Source organism: Ciconia boyciana, chromosome 3, assembly GCF_034638445.1.
Source record: "Ciconia boyciana chromosome 3, ASM3463844v1, whole genome shotgun sequence".
NCBI lineage: Eukaryota > Metazoa > Chordata > Aves > Ciconiiformes > Ciconiidae > Ciconia > Ciconia boyciana.
The window spans coordinates 88885754-88906339 of NC_132936.1; the positions used below are offsets into that span (position 1 = coordinate 88885754).

The window sequence follows — 20586 nt, forward strand, 5'->3', positions numbered from 1 at the left end:
ATATATGAGCATTTTTAATCATTTGTTACTGATTCATTTTGCATGATTCATATCCCATCTATTTCAGTACAGTTTGTACCAAGACAGAAATCAGAAAAAATCAGAAATCAACTTTGAAATTTCACCTCCAGTGAAAACAGTCTGTTCCTACTGAACAGTAAGTCAGTCTTCCCTTAAGAGAGGATGGTCCCATGAGCTGAAGCAGAGCCCCCCAGTTCCTTCTGGAGCATTTGAACATCTGTGTTCCACCTTAGCTGTGAGTATGCCAAACGCATGGGACACACAGGAGGTGTGTAGCAACAACTGTGCAGGGTGCTCTGCATCTCTCTGTGAATCTAAGATGCCTTAGTCTTCTCTCAGTTCTCTTTTACGGCTGAAAATTGGTGCTCCTCTGATCTTGACTATTTCTATACCTTTGAAAACTAAACAATGGCATTTTCCATAAAGACAAGAAACCAGACTGCTCTTTAAGCACATTTCTCCCATACAAGGATAGGAAAATGTCATGGCATAAAGTAAATGTAGTACAGATTGGCAGGCAATGATTTTGGTTTGTGTTCTTCTCTGAGGAGATTTTCTGTGTTCCCATTAAGGGCTCAAGCAGCTTGGCTTTCAGTTTTACAAGGCAGAAGTCCCCGGGTTCACACATTATACTTCTTTCGTGGTAACAGTGCCTACTCCTGATCACTGCTCCTTTATCAAATTGCCAAACTGATCTTAGTGAGTATCTTGGGGCATCCCCATACCATACCTTCTCACTCTCCAAATTACTCAGATAAATGCAAACTGCTATAAAACATACTATATAAGGCATAACTTTCTGCAGTATTCACGCATGCTTAACACGGCTTCTGACACCTAGCTAATCACAGGTTTTTTTCTCAAAAGAAGGATTTTCCTGTCTTTTGCAGATAACTGCATGAAAAGATAAACTGCATCACTGAGGAAGTCAGAGCTGTAGTACTGTGTTACTACTCTATGGAGTAAGTCCAATACTTAAATGCCAAAATTCAATTTTTAGGTCAAATAAATGACACTTTGGGGCTTTATTCTTCAGCTTTACTCATATAATATGAATTTTATCTCTCTCCTGTCACTACAGGCTAGAAGTTAGGTTTTCCTCTCCTTTTTCTTCACAGTGCATCTTGTAGACGAGCAATGAACAGGAGAGAATGAAGACTAAGTAATTCACTAGAAGTCATTCCAGCACTCTGTGTTTCTCCCTTCCCGTTAATGTATACTGTTAGCTGGAAATGGAGTCCCTGCCTCTTCAGATAAGGTTTTTGACCCCTGCAGTTTTTAAGATACGATCATATTTTCCTCAGTATTCCCTGATATAGAAGCAACTTTTTCCTACCAAACTTTTTGGTTTAATAACTACCAGCTTGTCCCCTAGCTGCCAGCCAAAGGAGCAGATGAAGAACATGACCCAAAGGAGTTACGGACATCCTGTCCACAGGTTTACTGTTTCACTGGCAAAGTACAGCATTACTGCCAACAGTCCTCATATGGCTAAGATGAACCACAGGTTCATACACCAGTCTCTCAGGCATTTGAATTTCATATTCTGACAACCAGTAGCCAAACCTCTGGTAAGTTTTTGCAACAATACTAGTTTCCTTTAACCAAAGATCACTCCCCAAAGTAGGAAACAAACTGATACTTTTTTAACTGTCTGCATCAGCTGTGCTGTGGTACTGGAGGAATGGAGCTGTTCTGCATGCAAAACGGAGCCCAGGGTGCAGAGCTCAGCAGCCAAGAGGATTTTTAGCTGTGAAAGAGGGGCTACACATCTAACATCTAAACATCTGCAGCCAGAAATGATAGTGGAAGCCAAAATACCCCTGGGGTGGTACATCCTCCTTCCTGCAGCACGTTCGTCTCAAGGGCGCATCCACAGCCTGTTGTGAACTGCACCTTTTTTAAAAGACAGTAGTTGTCTTTATAAAACCAAATCTGCTGGAAGAGAGAAAGCATCTTTTCTCCTGTTGACGCTTTTACCAACTGGAATTTTGTTTTGCTATTGCTCGACAAGGTTATACATAAGGTTACCTTACCACTAAGTTATACGACAAGGTTACTATCGAAGGTGTTTGCCACCTTAGAAGTGGCCATGCATTCACCAGTATCCACCTGTGGGTTATCTGCAGGTCCAAAAGGCTCAAACGTTACTTCTGCAAAGCCAGCGCCAATTCCCGCTCTTCACTGAACAGAAAATGGCGGCGCCGGGGGATGCTCCCCACACGGCCCGAACACAGACCTTCCCGCCACGGGCAACTAAGAGCCTTAACGTACGCCTGCGTTATGTTCCACGTAGAACAGGGCAGCCTGCCACAGCCCAGCAGGTGTGACAGCGCGGCGCTGCTGGCTCCGCCGCGGGTCTGCCCGGCCGCGGCCTGGGCCCGCTCACCCGCGAGGGGTGCGCAGCGCCCGCCCCACGGGCCGCAGCCGCCGGCTCGGCAGCCCGCACCGGGACTCCCCGGCCGGCTCGCCCACCCCAGGCGCCTCCCCGGGCCGCAGATGGGAAAAGGCGCGGCGAGGGCCCCACCAGCCTCGCCCCCCCCCACGCAGCGGCTGCCTGCGCCCGCGGGGGGAGGGCCGGCGCCGGGGGCGGCCCCGAGCGCCGCGCGCACCCCTCGGCGGAGCGGCGCTTGGCAGGCCGGGAGCTGTAGTCCTCCCCGCCGCGCTGCGCGCCGGGAGCTGTAGTCTCCGCCGGCCCGCTCCTGGCGGGCGACGGGGGCGGGCTCGAGCGGCTCCATTTTGTGCCCATTGGAGGGGCTGCCAGGCCGTCCCGCGGCCCCGGCGGCGGCCGCTGCCTGCACCGCTCCCCCGTCCGCGCCCTGACCGCCGCGCCGCGCCTCCTCCCTCCCTCCCTCCCTCCCTCTCCTCCTCTCCTCTCCTCTCCCCCTCTCCTCTCCCCTCCTGCCGGCCCCGCCATCGCCACCGGGGTGGGGCCCGCGCCCGCTTGCCCCCGCGCCGCCCGGCCCCCGCCGCCGGCCGCGGGCTGAGCGCGCCCCCCGGGGGCGAGAGGCCCCGTCCGTCCGCGGCGGCGGCTCCATGGTGCCCGCCGCCCCCCCCCGCCCCGCAGCAACAGGCAGGACGAGGAGAAAGCGGCCCCCGGGGGTCCCCACCGCCCCGCCGCCGGCCTGAGCAGCGCCGCCGCCGCAGCGGGAGCGACCGAGCGGGCGGGGGGCGCCCGCGGGCCGCCGGCGATGGCGAACCAGCTGGTGATCCTCAACGTCTACGATATGGTGAGCGCCGGGCCCGGCGCCAGCGGCCCGCCGCGGCGGCCAGGCCCGGTCCGGGGCCGTTGGAGGCAGCGCGGCCCCGTACCTGTGGCGGCGGGCGCGGGCGGCGGTCCCGGTCCCCTCCCGGGAGGGCCGCGGGGGCCTGCGGAGCGTCCTGCGGGGGGGGCGAGGGCAGCGGGGAAACTTTTCCTGCCCGTCCCCGCGTGAGTCGGCTCCGTGGGCTCCCGCCCGTGGGGGCAGTGGAGCAGGAGAAATAACGAACCCGGGGCGGGGGGCGATAACTCGGGAGGTTTGTCGGTTCCTACGGGTCTTTTGTGACCTGCAACAAAAGTTTGCTGTGGTGCCGGGCCGGGCCTTTCCGTGACAGGTAGCTCCGCTCCCAGTCGCAGAGGAAGCTCTGCCCCTGCCCCTGCTGTGCATGAGTAGCGAAACGTGGATGTCCCGAGCGCTTCTTCCTCTGGTACTGCCCCCAGGGCTCAGCAGGGGGGAGGCCCTGCCTTTCCTGCTCCAGAAAACCATAAAAGTGGCTGATTTTTCCAACAGGATGGTAGTTGGGGGTAACCGCTCTCTCTGTAGGGATGAGTTTTGTAGCGCCTTGTCAGTAATGGGTTTTTTTCCAGACCAGAATTTTTGAACAGTTTTGGTGTGGCTGCAACTTAGTAGAAATAAGGGATTTGCTCCAGCTCGATTTGCAGTCCTATGAGCTCACCTTCCCTCCCTTCTGGGTAATCTTTCTGTGACATCTACAGCAACTGTTGTATTGTCTTATGTTCAGCTGGAAGCTGCTCAAATGCCATGGTAACAAATGAGGTGTAAGTACCTGCATAGAACAGGAGGTGCGGATAAGTAATATTAAGAAAATATTATCCGTTAATGCGTTTCAATCGCTAGAAATTAGAGCAAGTAGCACTAGTTCTCTGACCACGTTTCAAGGCTACTGATAGTGGGACAGTAAGGTTGACAACTAGCTTCAGGTAACGTTGTTTGCATTACTTGGCTTATTTTGGATAGGCTTTCCTGCCACCACCACCGCCATTTTAAAGTGAACTTTTGGTGTTTTGAAAGGGTGAAGGTGTATAGTGTAGAGTCAGTGACTGCTGGCAGAGAGAAAATGCAGCTTGTTTGCTTGGGAATATTCGGGTTCTAATGATAGAATATTTAATAGCAATCAATAGGGAGCTATCTGGCTTGAAATTAAAATTATATATGAGATTACATGAACTAGCCTGATTCTTGTCATTATTTTCTTTCAACCTAATACTTATCATAGAAATCAATGTCCCTGTCAAAGGATTTTTTTTTTCCACCTCACATATCTGAGTTCTGTCTCCAGTGAATACAACCTGTTACTTCTACTTTGTTTTTCCTTCATTGTAGAGAATGAGGGGAGACTGGAGACAGGAGCAGTCTATTCACTGTGATTTTTCTGAGAGGGGGAGGAAAAAATGGGGTCTTTGCTCACCTGATTGAGCTCATACATGATGCTGATATGGCAAAAAGTCGCTGTGCCTTATTTATATTAGGCTTAGGGAGGGAAGAATGCTCTGTCGCATGCATATGTATGACTTCTCTGGACTACAGTTAAAAAATATACATTGGAGAAGCTCTTTTAGCATGAAGAGAGATGGTTTTACATATATTAGCTATAAATATTTGTACAGAGAAAGAAGTAGGACTTCAGTTTCAGGACTGTTACATAAGACAGTATATGTGAAGTCGAGGCTTGACGCACTTCTGACTGGCTAAGATGGAAGACCCAGTGTTCTCACGAAGACTTGCTTAGCTGTGCAAAGTGTCACCTGCACCCAGTTCACAGGCAGGCTGTGAAAACTTAACAGAATGGACTGTCTCCTGTGTAAGTGCCTGCCTGGAAAGTAATGTCATGGCCTCTGTGAGAAACTCCATTCTTGCTATGACTATAGCATTGGTGGGGTGTGACTTCAGCATGCCTTTTCTTTTTCTCTTGTGATAGTCTACTCTTTCATTCACATGGTTCTCCTGCATCTCTTGCTCCTTAGATTTCTTTGTTGCAACCCATATCCTCCTTTCTTTTTCCTCCAGAGCTGAATTGCTGTGATCGGTTTTACTCCAGCCATCCTAGGGAGGCTGACAGTTGACAGGAGGGAAGGGAAAAAAAAGCAACAGGAAGGTTGTTCTCATAAAAACGAGTGTCATACTTTTCCTTAGAACATGTTGGGGACTGATGGTTGTCCTGTTGTGATTAGTGGGGCTGTGCCTACGTCAAGAAGTAGTATAGTCTGTAAAGCCACCATCTGTGGAAGGAACTTATTGTCCAAAAGAAGCAAGCCAGCACATTTATTTGCAGATGTTTGATCACATGTAGGGGTGGCTTTTTGTGCTTTGGTCTGCAGTTGTGGCATTTCTTGAAGCTGTACATTACCACAAATTATACACAGTGTAAGCTGAGACCACTAAGCAGAATACTTCTATATCCTACTTCAGCTGTGTTTGTTGTTTTATAACGATGTCTACATTATTTGACCATTAAAGAAACAGATTTCCTTTAAACTGGAAAGAAAAACTGAGGTTCCCACGGTGTCTGAAAGACACTGTCAATATACATCCTGCCTCAGACTCTTTTGCTAAATGATGTCTCAGTCCACTTTAAACTTGTTTGAAGCAGGAGCTTAAACTAAAGCCGCACTTTCATGTTGCATAGCAGTTACATTACTGCATGCAGACAGCCTGCTGAAATCAATGATACTGCATTGTTTGGGGGCACTAAGGTGGGGGGAAGGGAAGAGTCTTTCGTAATAGCTATTTTGAAGTTCTGTTGACTCATCAAATCCTGCCAACTGTGTATTGAGGCACTAGCAGGTTTACTGTTTGCTTCTGAAATTTCGTGTCACTTGGAGGAGGGTTTGGGGTTTTTTGTAGTTTAGGTTTGGGGTTTTTTTGTTTCACTTTTGGAACAAGAGACCACCGTTAGTCACCTGGTTGACAGAATCAACACTACTATAATTGCAACAGTCCTATGAATAGCTTTATTTTAACCTGAGTGCTAACTAGCTTCATTTCCCAGACCACTCCTTAGGTGTGCAGGGGAATACTAGGTGACCTTGCTCCTGTCGAAACTGCTTACAGGACTGAGTCAGTCAGTTTTGGAGCATATACCCTTCCATTGTCCTTAGCACTTGAAAAAGTGAAAATCTTTGATAAAACCAAAGGGTGAGGAGGGGTGCATGTGTTGTACAAGAAAGTGGACTTTCAAGTACTGTTAACTTTCCCGAGGGAGAGAAGCTTAAGGGCATATTTATATGCTGCCGTTCATGCCTTTGAAAATCTTTTATGATCATTAAAAGGGCAGGGTGAAGACTTTGCTATATTGTGTTTTGAGAACCAGACTACTTTATAGTTTCATTTTAACTAGCTGCTATTTTTAGGAGTCTAGCTTTCTTGTGCCCAAAGTAGCATCCTATTTTTTCCCTTGTCAAATAAAGCTATAACAATCTAAAGTATTAACATAAACGAAAGCTCTGAAGAAAGTAATGAGGATATTTTTGAAGCACTGGGATTAGTGTTCTTCTTTCATTTCAGTGACATGACTTTATTGTGCGCATAGAAAAACAATTCTGTAATATTTTTGTTCTGATAGTTGCATTAAACATGAATTCCTGTTTTACAAGACTGACTTACTGCAAAATATTGAGGATACAGGATTGTGCTTCTTCTATACATTCTACTATGGCAAAATTCCTATCAGACTAATGAAGGGAATCCAGTTTGTGTAGTGGAAGCAAGGATGTAGCTTTTGGGATCAGTTTGGGATTCCAGAATTTACGGCATGTTACTGAACCAGCGAGCTATATATATATATGTCCTTTAATTTACAATCTTTATTTTGTAAGTCATATATAATCATTTCAGCTGTAGCCAAATTCAGTGTATTTTAAGTTGCATTTGTCCTGCATTTCTTTCTTCAGTGAGATAAGGCATTTGTTCAATGAGAAAATGTGACCAACCTTCCAATAGCTGATCCAGATTAAGTAATAATTAGATATAATTACTGTTCCTAGGGGGAAAGTAATTCTGCCTTATTGAAATTCTTTTATCTTCAGTTAACCTACTCTGTTCTTACTGGAACTATTAAGTGAAGTGCCAGCTTGCTTTAGGCACTTCTTCCAAAGCTGCTAACATTTGTTTAATTTGCCAACACTGCTCAGGTTTTGTAGTCCTGTGAGCCTGTGTATTAGGTGGCACCAGTAAGAAGGAGTCCGTACTTGAATGGCACTGGACTTGCCAAACGCCTTGTTAGAGCAGCTTTCCATCCCATTCGTCTGCTTCTGTACGGATCGACAAGGAGGGTTGGTGACCTGCTTTTCTGTCCTCTCCTTGGACAGAATATTCCCTATACCTTGCATTAGGTTTCACAGGGTTGTGGGAGGGGAGGAGCGTGAATAATTTTTCTCTCTTTCTGCTTAGTGACAAACTAGGCTTTATTACTTCCAGTGCTTATGGGATATCTTGTGTAACTTTTGTTCCATTTTCAGAGAGCAGCGATAACCTTGCTTGGCATTAAGAGATCCGATGCTTACGTGATGTGTAGGTTATTTGAAATTCAGAGGCCGGACCCAGAGTTTTCTGGCAGAATGGGTGTCCAGGAGAGGAAAGGCTAGAGCACTAGGGACCCTGTCTAGCTCAGTTCTAGATTAGGTTCATTTAGGTACACCTTCTCATTAGGCAAATGTACTCTCTTACTGCGCTGACAAACTGTATGTTGAATGTGCCTACGATTTTGACTATAAATATAAACCTGAAACTATTTTGAAATGGTCAGCTGGTAAAGTGTGGGATAGGACTGGCTTCAGAACTGAAATGGGTTTATGTTTAAGTAGCTCTTCCATTTTCCTGGGGGCTTTGATTTCACTTGAATGAACAGAATCCTTTTTTTAAGCTCACAAACCCATTGTTAGTTGGGTAGTCTTAACATCATTCTCCTTCCTTCCCCTCTTCTTGTTTTCTCCCTGTTCTATGTCTTTTTATACAGACTAAATCTAACCCAGTATATTTCTGGATGTAGCTTGATCTGAAAAGTCTGGTTAGATACATACAGACTAGCTCTGCTCTTTTCTGGGGGGAGGAAGGAAAGAACTTTAAATGCACCTTTAAATAGACTAAGGTAATGATTTAGTATAATCATCCATACCCTGCTAGCTAACATCACAATGCATTAACAAAGCCAGAAATTGCAGCATTAACTTTGCCAGAAAGCAAAGTGTAAAGTTTAGTCTTAAGCAGAATTTATCCACGGATCTCAATGATCCTTAGCTTTAAATAAATATAAGGAGCAAAATCTGTCTTCTGTTAATTCATGTTGACAAAACTTCCCACAACTGGCTTGTCTAAAGAAGAGAGCATCAAATCCTCAGCATCTTGTTATCCAGGTAGTCATTTGTGTCCTGCGTCTGCTAGCACAATTGTGAATTTTTGGCTGGAAAAATGATATGCTGATGTTTGGCAACTGCTAGTGACTGAATTTGAGGGACCATTTATTTTAGGTTTGATGATACTTAGAATAAGGATGACTGTACAAGCCAAATACATGCATATCTAGTGCCTGAAAATTTGTAACTTTTGGCCTGACTTGCTCTTTTTGCCATTTAAGTTTTATAAATAGCTTCTCAGCCCAAAGTTGAGTATATCATTTTTATTGGGAGAAAATGGCTTTCAGAAATGCATGTTATACACCATGTTTGTAATGGCCCTGTAAATTATGTACAAAGTCCAGCTAGCACATCTTAACAAAGTGTGACACCTGTAACCTTTTACATTTTTATCATCAGTTGTGCTGTTTTAATAGTGACTTCACATCAGAAAGCACTTATTATGTCAACAGGTTGTATAAAGAAGATAGCTTCTTTTTCTTCCTGTTTGCTAAAGAAATATGAATTTGCTGGGGGTACTACCTCATACCTCAATACAGGGGTACTACCTGTATCCTGCCTGCCAGCTGACTTTTTGAAGTCTGCTTTGTAGAAACTCGCAGGGGTGCCCTCTGGGACCAGATGACCCTGGAGGAAAAATCCCACTACTGGAATAATTGACAAAATAATGTTTTCCTTGTATTTTCGAGAGGTTTTTCTTGGTAGCCGATTTCAGTTTTAAGGACAAGGTGGAGGCTTCTTTTTTTTTTTTTTTTTTTTCTTTTTTCTTTTTTAAGCCTTAGTTTGAGGTTCCTTTTTAAATTATGTGTCACTTGAAAATTTTTACTGCTTGGAGACTGATGTTTTGAGGGTGGTGATGTAGCTGAGGAAAGACAGTAATTTTGAGGTTTTCCCTTTCCAGAACTCTGTGCATCTTTAAGGTCTTGAGGGTAATAGTGAGCTCCTGATAGGCACGAGCTCCTGATAGGCGCGAGCTCCTGCTGCTTTTGGAAAAGGAAAGAGAAAGCACTTTTTTTTCCTTCCCCCCTTTTTTTTTTCCTTCCCGCTTCCTGGTTTCCTTTTGAAATGCAGCTATTATCTGTTGGCTACAATAGAAGTGATATATTGGAAGCGGGTGTTAAACCTATGCAAAAGACTTGCAGTCTGGACAGAGCTTAGTCTCTTGTATGGTGACCACCAACTGAGTATTCAAAGATGAAAAATACTAAGGTAATTTCAGTCCGTCTTGCATATCTCTGAGTATGTCTCATGCTCATCTGGTCATAAGCAAAAGTGTGATCATTGCTATAAATGACAGTTGGTGTGTGTATATTACAGTCCTACATTCTGATGTTATTTAAAAAACAAAATAAGTGCTCCTGCAAAATTACTGCAGTTGATTCTAGAATGTGTTCCATCTAATGGAAAACTTTACAACCTGTAACTTGTTGACAAATGGAAAGTTGATCTGGATTTCTCCCTGTACGGTCTCCTTGGTTGACAGACATTAACAGCACTAAAACACTGGAGTAGAACCTAATGGAATTAATTCACTGTGTACAGTTGGGGAATTTTACTGGCATGTTCTGTTCCCATAAAATGGGTTGTGCAGTTTCACTTCGTGGTAGGGTTTTATGCTTTTGATGTGGGGGACAAATACATGTCAGTCTGCTATCAGAAGACAAATCTGTATTGGAAACTAACTAGAGCCTTTCTTGTTTTCTTCTTTCTTTTTAGTATTGGATGAATGAATATACTTCTTCCCTTGGAATTGGAGTGTTCCATTCAGGTATAGAGGTGTATGGCCGAGGTATGTACAAGAAAAACATAACTTACTCTTTGTTCTGGTAATGCTGTTATTTAAAAAACATTTTTCAGGTAGTGAGGGAAGTCTGGCTCCCGAAACCTGTTCATCAGTTTTCTCTTAAACTTCTAATTTCTCCTGCCTCTGGAAAAAAACCTTAGATACGAATAATCCAGTAGTCATCTTGCATTCTTGTATAAAGCTATGCAACTATGAAAAAGCATGCAATTTATTCAGCTGGGCATGGAAATGTTTATTTTAGGTTTTGAAATACCTATTGTTAAAACAAAGGTATGCTTCATGTAAGCATTGTTGAATCATGTTTCGTCAGTATTCTGCCAGCACTTAGTGCAAGGAGTTAACTTTTAACTACAGAAACAATAGTCTGTTGCAGATAGGCACCCAGAAGTGCTTGATGGTCAGGAAAAACTGTCTATTCCTTATTGGTAAGTTGCTTTGTTTTAAAGAGACCGTTTCTTTAAAAGGCATCTCATGCATACTGTTTACAAAAGATACACTTGTGATAAATACAGCAATACATACCGATTGTGCTAAATAGGTTGTACTTTGGGGATGCAGCTTCCTGATCTGTTCAGGACACTTTGAATCCCCGTTGCTGCCAGAAGGTGTTTCTGAGCATGCTGTAGCACAGGCTCAGGTCAGAAGTGTTCCTGCCTAGCAGTATAACCTAGCTCTGAGGTGATGGTGTTGCTAAAAGTAGTCCATTTAAAGAAGAAAAATCTACTTCAGTTCTTTTTTTGGAATGTATTTGGAGGCGAGGGGAAGCAGCAAAAGGTGTGGCATGCAATCCAAAGACCACATTGTACAAAGTTACCTTAAATGATAAATGTTTCAGCTATTATAACAGTCACATTGTACCTGGGTTTGCAAGTGTTATCAAAGCAATGAATTGACAAAATACAATGCTTATTGTTAAAACTTTTTTGGATTTCTTTTAATCCAAACCAGAAAGACCTGACTCTTAATAGTACTGTGCCTGAAACCCAGTTCTTGAGCTGTGCCAAATACATGTGCCTCCCTTCCTGTTCAGATTATCACAGCTTTCTCATATAGCAGGTCATACGCCTGCTAGAACAATGACTTGCATTTTTCAAAGTACATCAAACTTTATTTATTAACCTGTTGTAAAAACGATTATCCACAAAACTGAATGCTAGACCTGGATGATGTGTTACGAGTTTGAGGAAAGGAAGTGTGAAGTCATGCTTAAAGCTTTTTATTGAACTCTGGGTGTGGCATGCTGTGTTATCTTACAGTCACAGAAGGAAGCTAAAGCACACCATGATATTTTCATGTACTGTAAGTGCCTATGCCAGCAGATGCTACGTGCAGACTTCAGATGCATGCACAGGTTTACTTTCTTGTTATAGTAAAGAACTCTGGACAGTTGAACTCTTGCAAATCAAAAAATTAAAAAACCTATTAGGCCACTACTTGCTGCCACACTTACAGCTGTAGTGCGCACTGAATAGAAGTGACATCAGACCTTTGAGGATGCAGTACTTTGAATCCCTGATCTACAAGTATGTAAGTGGACTCTTAAAGATAAGCATGTATAAAGAACATAGGTAGGATTTACAGTTTAACTTGTAAATCCTCACGTATACAATGAAAACAATATATACATACTGTAAAGTTATTCCAGTTAAACCTGTACACTGATGTAGGAAATTTCCTGTCAGTTTTTACTGAGGTTGACTAGTAACTAACAAAACTATTCATTTCCAGCTCCTTGCATTTGTTACCCATGTAAATAAGATGTCTGGTTTATAACTTTAGATCCTTGTGAAGTGATCTTCCAGTCAGTGAGGTCTGCTGTTCTTTGCTGTCGTTGTATGCTGTTTTTGTTAAATCTGAGCTTTCTCTTTCAGAATTTGCCTATGGTGGTCATCCATACCCTTTTTCTGGAATATTTGAAATTTCACCAGGAAATGCTTCTGAGCTAGGAGAAACATTTAAATTTAAGTAAGAAAGATACCTATTTTCTTGCTTTTGAGAAGGCATATTAAAAAGACAACTTGTTGCATTTTTTTTGAGGATAGATGTGTTGAATGATACTACAGGATTTCTGACTTCCTGAGTGTTACTTAGTTATAAATTAGTGTGTTTACTTAGAAGTGAAAGATGGACAGAGATGATGAGACAGCAAAGTGTCTACAGCAAAGAACGTTATTTTTAGCATACCATTAAATTCCTTAAATGTGTACAAATGATGTGGACTTGTGGCTAGCTTTTGTTATCCATACAGTATATACAAAGGGGTAACTTTTTCAAGGTAGTGAAATTTTTATTCAAAGAAAAAGCTGAAAAATGTTGCTCTTCAATGTTTCCCCATGTGTCTCTCCCACTTTCTCCGTGTGAGTGCCTTGACCCCTCCCTGCATTACAAGCTCTTATCTGTTCTCAACTGACTCTTAGAAACAATATCCTTTGGAGATGAGGGGAAAATTGCATCCAGAGTTTGTCAGAATTAAGTTGCAGAGAACTTAAGTGAGCTGCATGTGGACAATAAGCAAGGACATAATCTCTCATGATAAAGATAAAAGTCGTGCTGTAAAATGGAATAGAAAGAATTTATGTTATTCTAGGAGGGCAGAAAGATCTCACCGCCCACAGTGGGGTGACTTCTGAGCAATGTATGAACAGTAATCCACCTATATCATGGAAGCCTGATCACCTTCTACTCTCTCTGTTTCTTTTCTAGAGAGGCTGTGGTGCTAGGCAGTACTGACTTCATGGAAGATGACATAGAAAAAATAGTAGAAGAGCTTGGAAAAGAATTCAAAGGAAATGCTTATCACCTAATGCACAAAAACTGCAATCACTTTTCTTCAGCTTTATCTGAGGTAAACAAATATGAAGGTCTATAGAAAGGTTCTTCCCAGGTGGCTACAAAGCGTCATCTCCTTCCTGTCCTTTGGAATGTTTGGCCTAATTTCCAACTTCCTGTCTCTGTTACCTTGGACAAATGTCACTGGTTTTCAGGTTTTGTTTGTGCTTATGGCCAAAGCACAAGATTTTGCTGCCAAAAATGCTAAATATTGCTGTCATACATAGTTTGTGTTCAAGCAGGGGTACATTCCTAATAGAGAGACCTAGTAAATGAAGTTATTAACAGGATTTCAAAATAATTTCAGATGCTTCAGAGATCACTACTGAAGATAGAACCACGTGTTATTTTTATCAGTATTTTGCCACAGAGCCATCACACTGAAAATAATTTTTAAAATTATGACCTACTGTTAAAGAATAACAAAGGCATTGAAGTTTCACAGACAATGTTAATCTTCTGCTTGAGAGGCTTTTGTCAAGTTATTGCTCTGCCAGCACCTGCGTCAGTAGTTAACAATCTGTGCTTGTCAGAATTTATTCTAATGTTTCATTGAAGCACTCCCAAAAAGGGATGGCTGTTTTTTCCATGGTGAACTTCAATAAAATTTAATTGTTCTTTTTTGCAAAGTAGTTAATGGCACACTTATTGTATAGCTTGTGTTTTGTGTAGACTGTTTGATCTTCCAGTGGTACCAGAAAATTTTATTGAGATGATGATTCATGTGCAACACTGGTACAAGTAAGTAGGGTGAGACACTGACAAAGCTGCAGTTGGCATGAAATCTGGCCTATATGGCCAGGTTTTTTGCCATACTCTTCAACTGCATGGTCATGTTGTTTCTATTTTATGTCTCGTCCGATTTAGTGTTCAGATTGACTATAAAAACAGGGATATAATTACATGTTAAATGCTGCTCAGTTACAGCAGAGTAATACTCCCATTAGCTATGATTTTTCTCCAGATTTGCACTGGAGTAAGTAATACCAGCAGTGAATATGAAGGTAGTTAAGTAAAATAGCTCACTCCTTGAATAGTGACAACAAAACCATTTAATGACTGATGTACAGTAAAAACAAGTATTTAATGCAGCTTTATATACTTTTGAGGAGTTGAAACCAGTTTTGCATTGTATAGCTTCTCAGGTTCCAGTGAACCTAAGTGTGTGTGCTTGGCTGTGTGCTGTAAGATAGTGACGTCTTGTGCAAAGTCATCAGAGGCCATCACAGTAAATAGCCTCTGCTGTATGCATAGCTCCATGTAACTTTAGTATTGACACTGTATTTTTGACCACTTGATTTCAGGGTGCTTTTTTGTAATAGTGAGATTTCTCCTGCAATTTCTATTTCTGAGGAATTGGCGGTGAATAGAAAGCATACCTTAACTCATTTCTGTGCCTTTTATAGAAGTTATCCAAAAAGAGTGAGGTGGTTAGGCTTTTCAGGACTTCTAAAAAAAAAAGTGTAGAACCATGTGTCAAACTCTCACAGTGGAAAACAAGTCTGCTTGTGTGACTTGGGATGCTGCTTTTACTGATGGAAAAAGTTGTCTTAGTGCAGCTAACCTGAGTGCTTCTTGACCGGTGTTTGCAATACGTAAATCGTAAGGCTGCTGCAGCCTTTGCTTTTTATTTACAGTACTGTAGTTCTGTTACTGCTGAATCCAGAAGACAAATTAATCCTTTCTTCTCCCTTCCCCCCTAGATTCTGTGTGGAAAAGAGATTCCACGATGGGTGAATCGCCTTGCCTACTTCAGCTCTTGTATACCGTTTCTCCAGAGCTGTCTGCCGAAGGAGTGGCTAACTCCTGCAGCCCTCCAGTCTAGTGTTAGCCAGGAGCTACATGATGAGCTGGAGGAAGCTGAGGATGCAGCAGCGTCAGCTTCCTTGGCAAGCTCAGCATCTGGGTCTAGAACTGGACGCCACACCAAATTATAAGTCCTCCTCCAAAGCAACAAATGGTTTGAAATACTTCAGTTTAATCTCTCCAGCAATTGACTTCCTGACAGAACATGAGAGCTGACTCTAGAACATTGTTTTTATATGCAAAAAAGGCTCTCATCAACCCCTGTTTCAGCTCAGGATTATTTGTGTAGTGAAAAGAATTGCTGGGAGAAAAGGGAAGGATTTTGTGTGAAGCCACCCTTTTCATTTTCACCTGTTTGGTAGACCTGGGTTAACTTAACATCTTGTATAAAGCAGAACTTAAATTATTTGTTTACAGTATTGTGTACTGCTGTTTACAAGTCCTGTAAGGACTCCTGCCACCATGGAAGAAGAGAGAATTTGAGTTTGATTTAACTGTTGGTATAACTCAAAAGCAGTGGTATGATGGCCTGGATGAACTCTCCCCTTTGTTTTTACGATGTAAGGCAGGTGAACATTAAATTTCTAAGAAATGCCAGAAACTGCTGAATACTATATATGTGAACAGGGTACTGTGCACTTAAAGTGGCTGATGTAAACAGGTAGATTCCAGGATGTAGGGAGACTGGTTTTGTCTAAGATCTGTTACTAGAAGTATGACCTCTACATTAATGAAACTGTGGATTTTTGCACATATGAAGGGAAATTTCTATCTCATTACAATGCCCATTGATCCCTTTTGGTTTTTTTTAACTCAGCCATGTAGTTTGCATCCTATCTTCTGTCTGTATTTACAGTCGCCTTCAACCAGGATTTAGACATGTGAGTATCATCTGTTAGAAGCATCAACAAATTTTTCACTGTTTGGTTTACTTGATTTCAAACTTATATATAAAAGTTAGTACTTCTATTCTTTTTTTGTTTCATATAGTTTGGAATAGTGTAATACAAGCCATTTATGGTTGGGGAATGGCCTTGCTTTCTGCTGCTGATTTTGCTCCATTTGAGTTTGTAAACATTCGTGTCCTTTTTTTTCTCGAGCTATAAATTACTGCCCAGTTGTGCATATCCGCACAAATTACAGAGAAATCCTAATTTATTTTCCCACAGTCTCTGTCTGTGGCATTAACTTTTTTGTCAGATGTAATGAAGAAAAACCTGAAAATTGCTTATGCACCTGCGTGTTTACACAGCAGAACCCACTAATCTGCACACATAATTATATCTGAAGGTAAGAGATATTATTTTCTAAAACACAGAAGTATGTTTGCTGGTAGATTATAATTAGAGCTAAATTATAATTAGTGATCAGAATATATAATGGAATGCCTTATTCTTGTTCACTTACCAAGAGAATTAATGGTTCTTCCAGTCATTAGTGTGAATTAGTGAGGTTCTCTTGTGCACATAAGGATACAGTAGCACAAACATGAGGGAGGTGAGCTTGTGTATTTTGAAAGACTTGCTGCCTTAAACTAACAAAAAACATACCATCCGTAAACTGATCAGCTCACAAAGAAGTGTGCATTACTAGAAGTATAAATGATTCTTACAAGCTTTATTTTCAGTCTGTTGCTGGGTTTAGTTTTTACATTAAGTGAAATACTGACTCTACAGTTTCTGCTGTTTAAAAGGAAAAAAAATCCTCTTAGGAGGCAAGAACGCTTCATGTTATGAATGTTCCTAGCCATGGGTAGTCAGTGCCATTGAACCCTACAGGAAGGCGCAGTAGGCTGTACCGTAGTAAGAATTCTTATGATTGCCAACTCCGACTCATGATAGAAAAGAGCAGAAGTTTTCTGCTAGCAGTTGGGTTGAATCCTTTGTCAGACAGTCTCTAAGTTTTCACTCATCTTCTGTGATGCAGTGTAGGTACAGAGAGAGAGACGCTCAGTTCTGGGGGAAAAAAAATCAAGTGAGACTCTTTCTGGAAAGAGTGGGATAATAGTAGAAGTCTCTTTAACTGTAGTTTGGTACGTGTTTTAGTAATCTCTTCTACCAAGTGGGAAACGCTTAAGACTGACAAGTCTACCACTGACTACGTTCTCTGGTCTCCAGACGCTGGACATACTGACTGTCCCTGTTGAGTGCTTTTTCACTTGAATCTCTGAATTTGAGTTCTCCTTTCTTTTTTTCCTGTAGTGAAAATGAATATGGTGGTCTCCAGTCAACTCTCAAGCATTAGAACTGAATCTCGCACTACTTACAGCTAAGACAACAGGCCACAGACAGGTTATTTTGTCTCTGCTGTGCAGCTGTGGTAGTAACGTGACTAAGTCTCTTGGCCAAGGCAGGTCCTTTACTTCAGCTCAGGGTTGAGGCCACTGATCTAGCAATGTACTGTAGCTTTTCCTAGGTTTTAGGAAAAATAAATAGAATGAATTTTCATTGCTACCTAACTTTTATGTACCAAAATCAGCTTTTTAGGCTTCTGATATATCCAGAGCGCTAGGTCACAAATCTCTACACCTTCATTAACACACACAACTACAGCATGTACAATGCAAGAACATGACAGATCACAGCACAGTTTTTATTTAGAAGTAAAACGAAGACTATTTTTTATAAAGCAGACTGGAAAGTTTGTAACAAAAACATTCATTTTATTGGTAGCTGTACAGGTGAAAATACTGTCTTATGCTCCTTTTTTTGTTTGTTTGTTTGTTTCAAAACCATCCATTTGTAAATCCCATGAGGAAACTGACACCTGAACCCTGAAGGCTGTTGGGTATTGTATCAAAGCAAGCGGTACTGTAACTTCAGTCGTGTGCTGTCAACTCAGCCTCCACTGGATGCCTCCAAGAAGTCACCCTGCCAGTGGTTACTCCGATTTGTTAGCAATAGAGCAAGTTACCTTTCACCAGCATTACTGCCAAGCAGGGATTACTGTAGTTGACTAATGACCACACTGTGCTAGGACTAGAACACTCCAAAATGCTGTGAGAAAGCTGGACGCCTGTGGAGTCTTTTCCATCAAAACGGGTAGAAAAATATCACTACTTCAGGGTTCTGCTCTGTTTACTTTCTCATTCTTGTTTAATTTTCTGTAAGATAGTACTTTTGATACGTATTATATTCTTTAACTCAAAGTCATTTTATTTAAATGCCATTTTCTGTTCAGCAAGCCAAAAAAATCCAATGTATTGTCAGTGTGCACCAGTAACTTCAGAGTCGCTTGGTAAAAACATAGTTGCATTACTTCTAAAATTTGCAATGCAATTCTGATCACTATTGATACATGATAATTTTCACTGTTGGAAGTTGGTTACAAGCTGAATATTCACTGACGCATTTTTTGTAAACTTGTATTCAAGTTTACTGTACTACATAGTTATTTGTATAAAATTCAAAGAATTTTGACTTTTGTTACCTGTACATGGCAACAAGTTGTCTAGCATCTTAAATCCATCAGTTTATTAAAAATACTTTTATAAAAAAAGACAGTTGGCTGCGTGCATTATTCCCCTGGTACCTACAGCTTGTATTGTCAGTGCCACCCAAGCTGATCTTTGGTTTTGAAACATGCTTTCAAAGGATAGTAAAACTATCCAAGGGTTTCCTATAGTTAAGCTATAGGCTATATTTTGACATGGGCGTCAGGGGCTGCAGTTTGGTTTGTCTGAGGCATTATTAAGAGCCACTAGTTTTTAATAGACTAAATGCAAAATGTTTTCAGATTTGGTGTGCTAACTACAGCTACTGGTGTATGAAACACTCAGGATATGCTTGGTATATGTTGCAGATACGTGCCATATTCTACAAATTTGCTCGAAAGCCCAGACCTGTAGTCTGGATTTGCACCAAAGCAGCCACGAGGCACGTGGGGTCTGCCTTGCTAATTCCTTTGAGCAGAGCAGAAGGATCCAGACTACGGTGAAGTACCAATGGCAACACCAGCCTAAGCCACTGCTGCCTGTGCTGTGCCCGCTTCTGCAGCGGCAGTGTCACTGGTGGCACGGCCCAGCCCTGACCCAGACTGGAGAAACTCCCCTGGCTGTTTAATTAAAAAGGTGCCAAGCTATTTCCTGGCCAGGGCAGTTCAGCGGTTGGGTTGCAGCCTGACCGCCTGCACAGTTGTGTGGGGTGGTTGCACCTCTGCTCGAAGCTGTGGTTGCTCTGGTCAGCAGAGCTGGCTGCTCCTTGCAGCCACGCTGGCCATGGGGTGCCGTGGGGCAGCTGCGCGGTGCGTCAGCCGGCAAAGCGAGCTCCCCAAACATCCCAAGCTCAGGCACAGAGCTGGCAGCAGCCCTTGAGGATGGGCTCTGCCAGCACCCAGTGGTGCTGGCTCTGGACTTTGCAAAACGCAGATGGGTGCACGTGTCTTGACAGGATAGATACTTCTCTGCACATTCAGGGCACTGATAAATTGGAGCACTGTCCTGTGGCTGTCAAAGCCGGTGCTGCCCTGCCGCTCTCGCCTCACAGCTGGGAAGGGGATGTGTTTTGCCATGCTTGGCGTGCTGAGCCTGGCATCTCTGTGTGCACTGCTAATGAAGATTGGCTAGGACACGACTTGCTGGAGAAGCTGCCAAGATAGAGGGGTGTTCCCTTTTCCAACTGCTGCTGGACACTAATCACTAACAAAGCTGCAAGAGAGTTTGAGTAACTCGTAACCTATTGAAAGGAAGCTTGGCAACTTTGACAGAGTTCATCAGTTTAAAACAGTGAATTTCAGATAAATTCACTTGTGGCATCTGATGGCAAAGAGCGCCCATCCACTTCTAGGAAGGCGATCAATACACAAAAAATACATACTGCATTGTTTGGTTAATGGGTGAGTAGCTGAGTTTAACTGAATTGTTCTTGAAGAAAATAGAAATGTTTCAAATGAAATTTCATTTTCTAAAACAGTTTCTTCAGGCATGCACGGTTTATGTTGCAAATTTGTCATCAGAACAGCTTCTCAATAGGCAAAGCTTTTTTACGGCTAAAGGCACCTTAGTCGTATCACTCCTCCAAAATAAATGTTTTCTTTCACAGTGCTTCATATAATGCAATGAAAATGGTTATTGAACAGTTCCTGACTTTCTCTGCTACCCTTTGGTTTGATCTACATCAGATCATAAAAAAACTTCAGCAAACTTTTCAATGTAACAGCTTGTCAGGGAAGCCCATGGCATTGCTTTGAGAAAGCAGCTGTACTCCACCAGTAACTCTGATTCCTACTGGGCTAGAGTCAGAATCCTGTCTTTCTCACATGATCTGGTCTACTAAAATTAGCATATCACCAACTAAACCAGGATCTAGCCATAAAGAAATGCGAGATTCCTGCACTGGTGCAGTTTTAGCTTGCTTTGGGGATGGTAGAGGGCTGCATCTATCTAGGTCTCCTTAGAGGGATGTTATTCACACCAGACCAGCTCTCCATCCCTGTCCATCTCCGAGCAGCAGCCCAGGACAAGCAGAGCTAAGGTAGCGCCATTCCTTCTGCACGT

At 42.6% G+C, this 20586-nt stretch overlaps 1 protein-coding gene across 3 annotated transcripts; it reads left to right on the forward strand.

The window, feature by feature from the left end:
• Nucleotides 1–2727: 2727 nt before the first annotated feature.
• DESI2 (desumoylating isopeptidase 2) lies at nucleotides 2728–18577 on the forward strand. 3 transcript variants are annotated; one of them, XR_012041610.1, is made up of 6 exons: nucleotides 2728–3251; nucleotides 10370–10442; nucleotides 12329–12422; nucleotides 13161–13302; nucleotides 14990–15973; nucleotides 16262–18577. XR_012041610.1 is itself a non-coding variant. In XM_072856499.1 (5 exons), exons 1-5 carry the CDS (start codon nucleotides 3213–3215, stop codon nucleotides 15221–15223), a joined length of 582 nt encoding a protein of 193 aa, XP_072712600.1. In that variant the 5' UTR covers nucleotides 2728–3212; the 3' UTR covers nucleotides 15224–18577. The 3 variants fall into 3 exon arrangements, 2 of the variants coding, with proteins under 2 accessions (XP_072712600.1, XP_072712601.1); XM_072856499.1 differs by having other exon boundaries at nucleotides 14990–18577; XM_072856500.1 differs by lacking the exon at nucleotides 2728–3251 and adding an exon at nucleotides 9833–9862 and having other exon boundaries at nucleotides 14990–18577.
• Nucleotides 18578–20586: the final 2009 nt, after the last annotated feature.

Excerpts from the sequence above, each read along its gene's own strand:
- DESI2 (XM_072856499.1), top strand. The coding sequence starts at position 3,213 with ATGGCGAACCAGCTGGTGATCCTCAACGTCTACGATATG. Across the intron at positions 10,443-12,328 it reads TATAGAGGTGTATGGCCGAG|AATTTGCCTATGGTGGTCAT; the intron begins GTATGTACAAGA and ends TTTCTCTTTCAG. Across the intron at positions 12,423-13,160 it reads GGAGAAACATTTAAATTTAA|AGAGGCTGTGGTGCTAGGCA; the intron begins GTAAGAAAGATA and ends TTTCTTTTCTAG.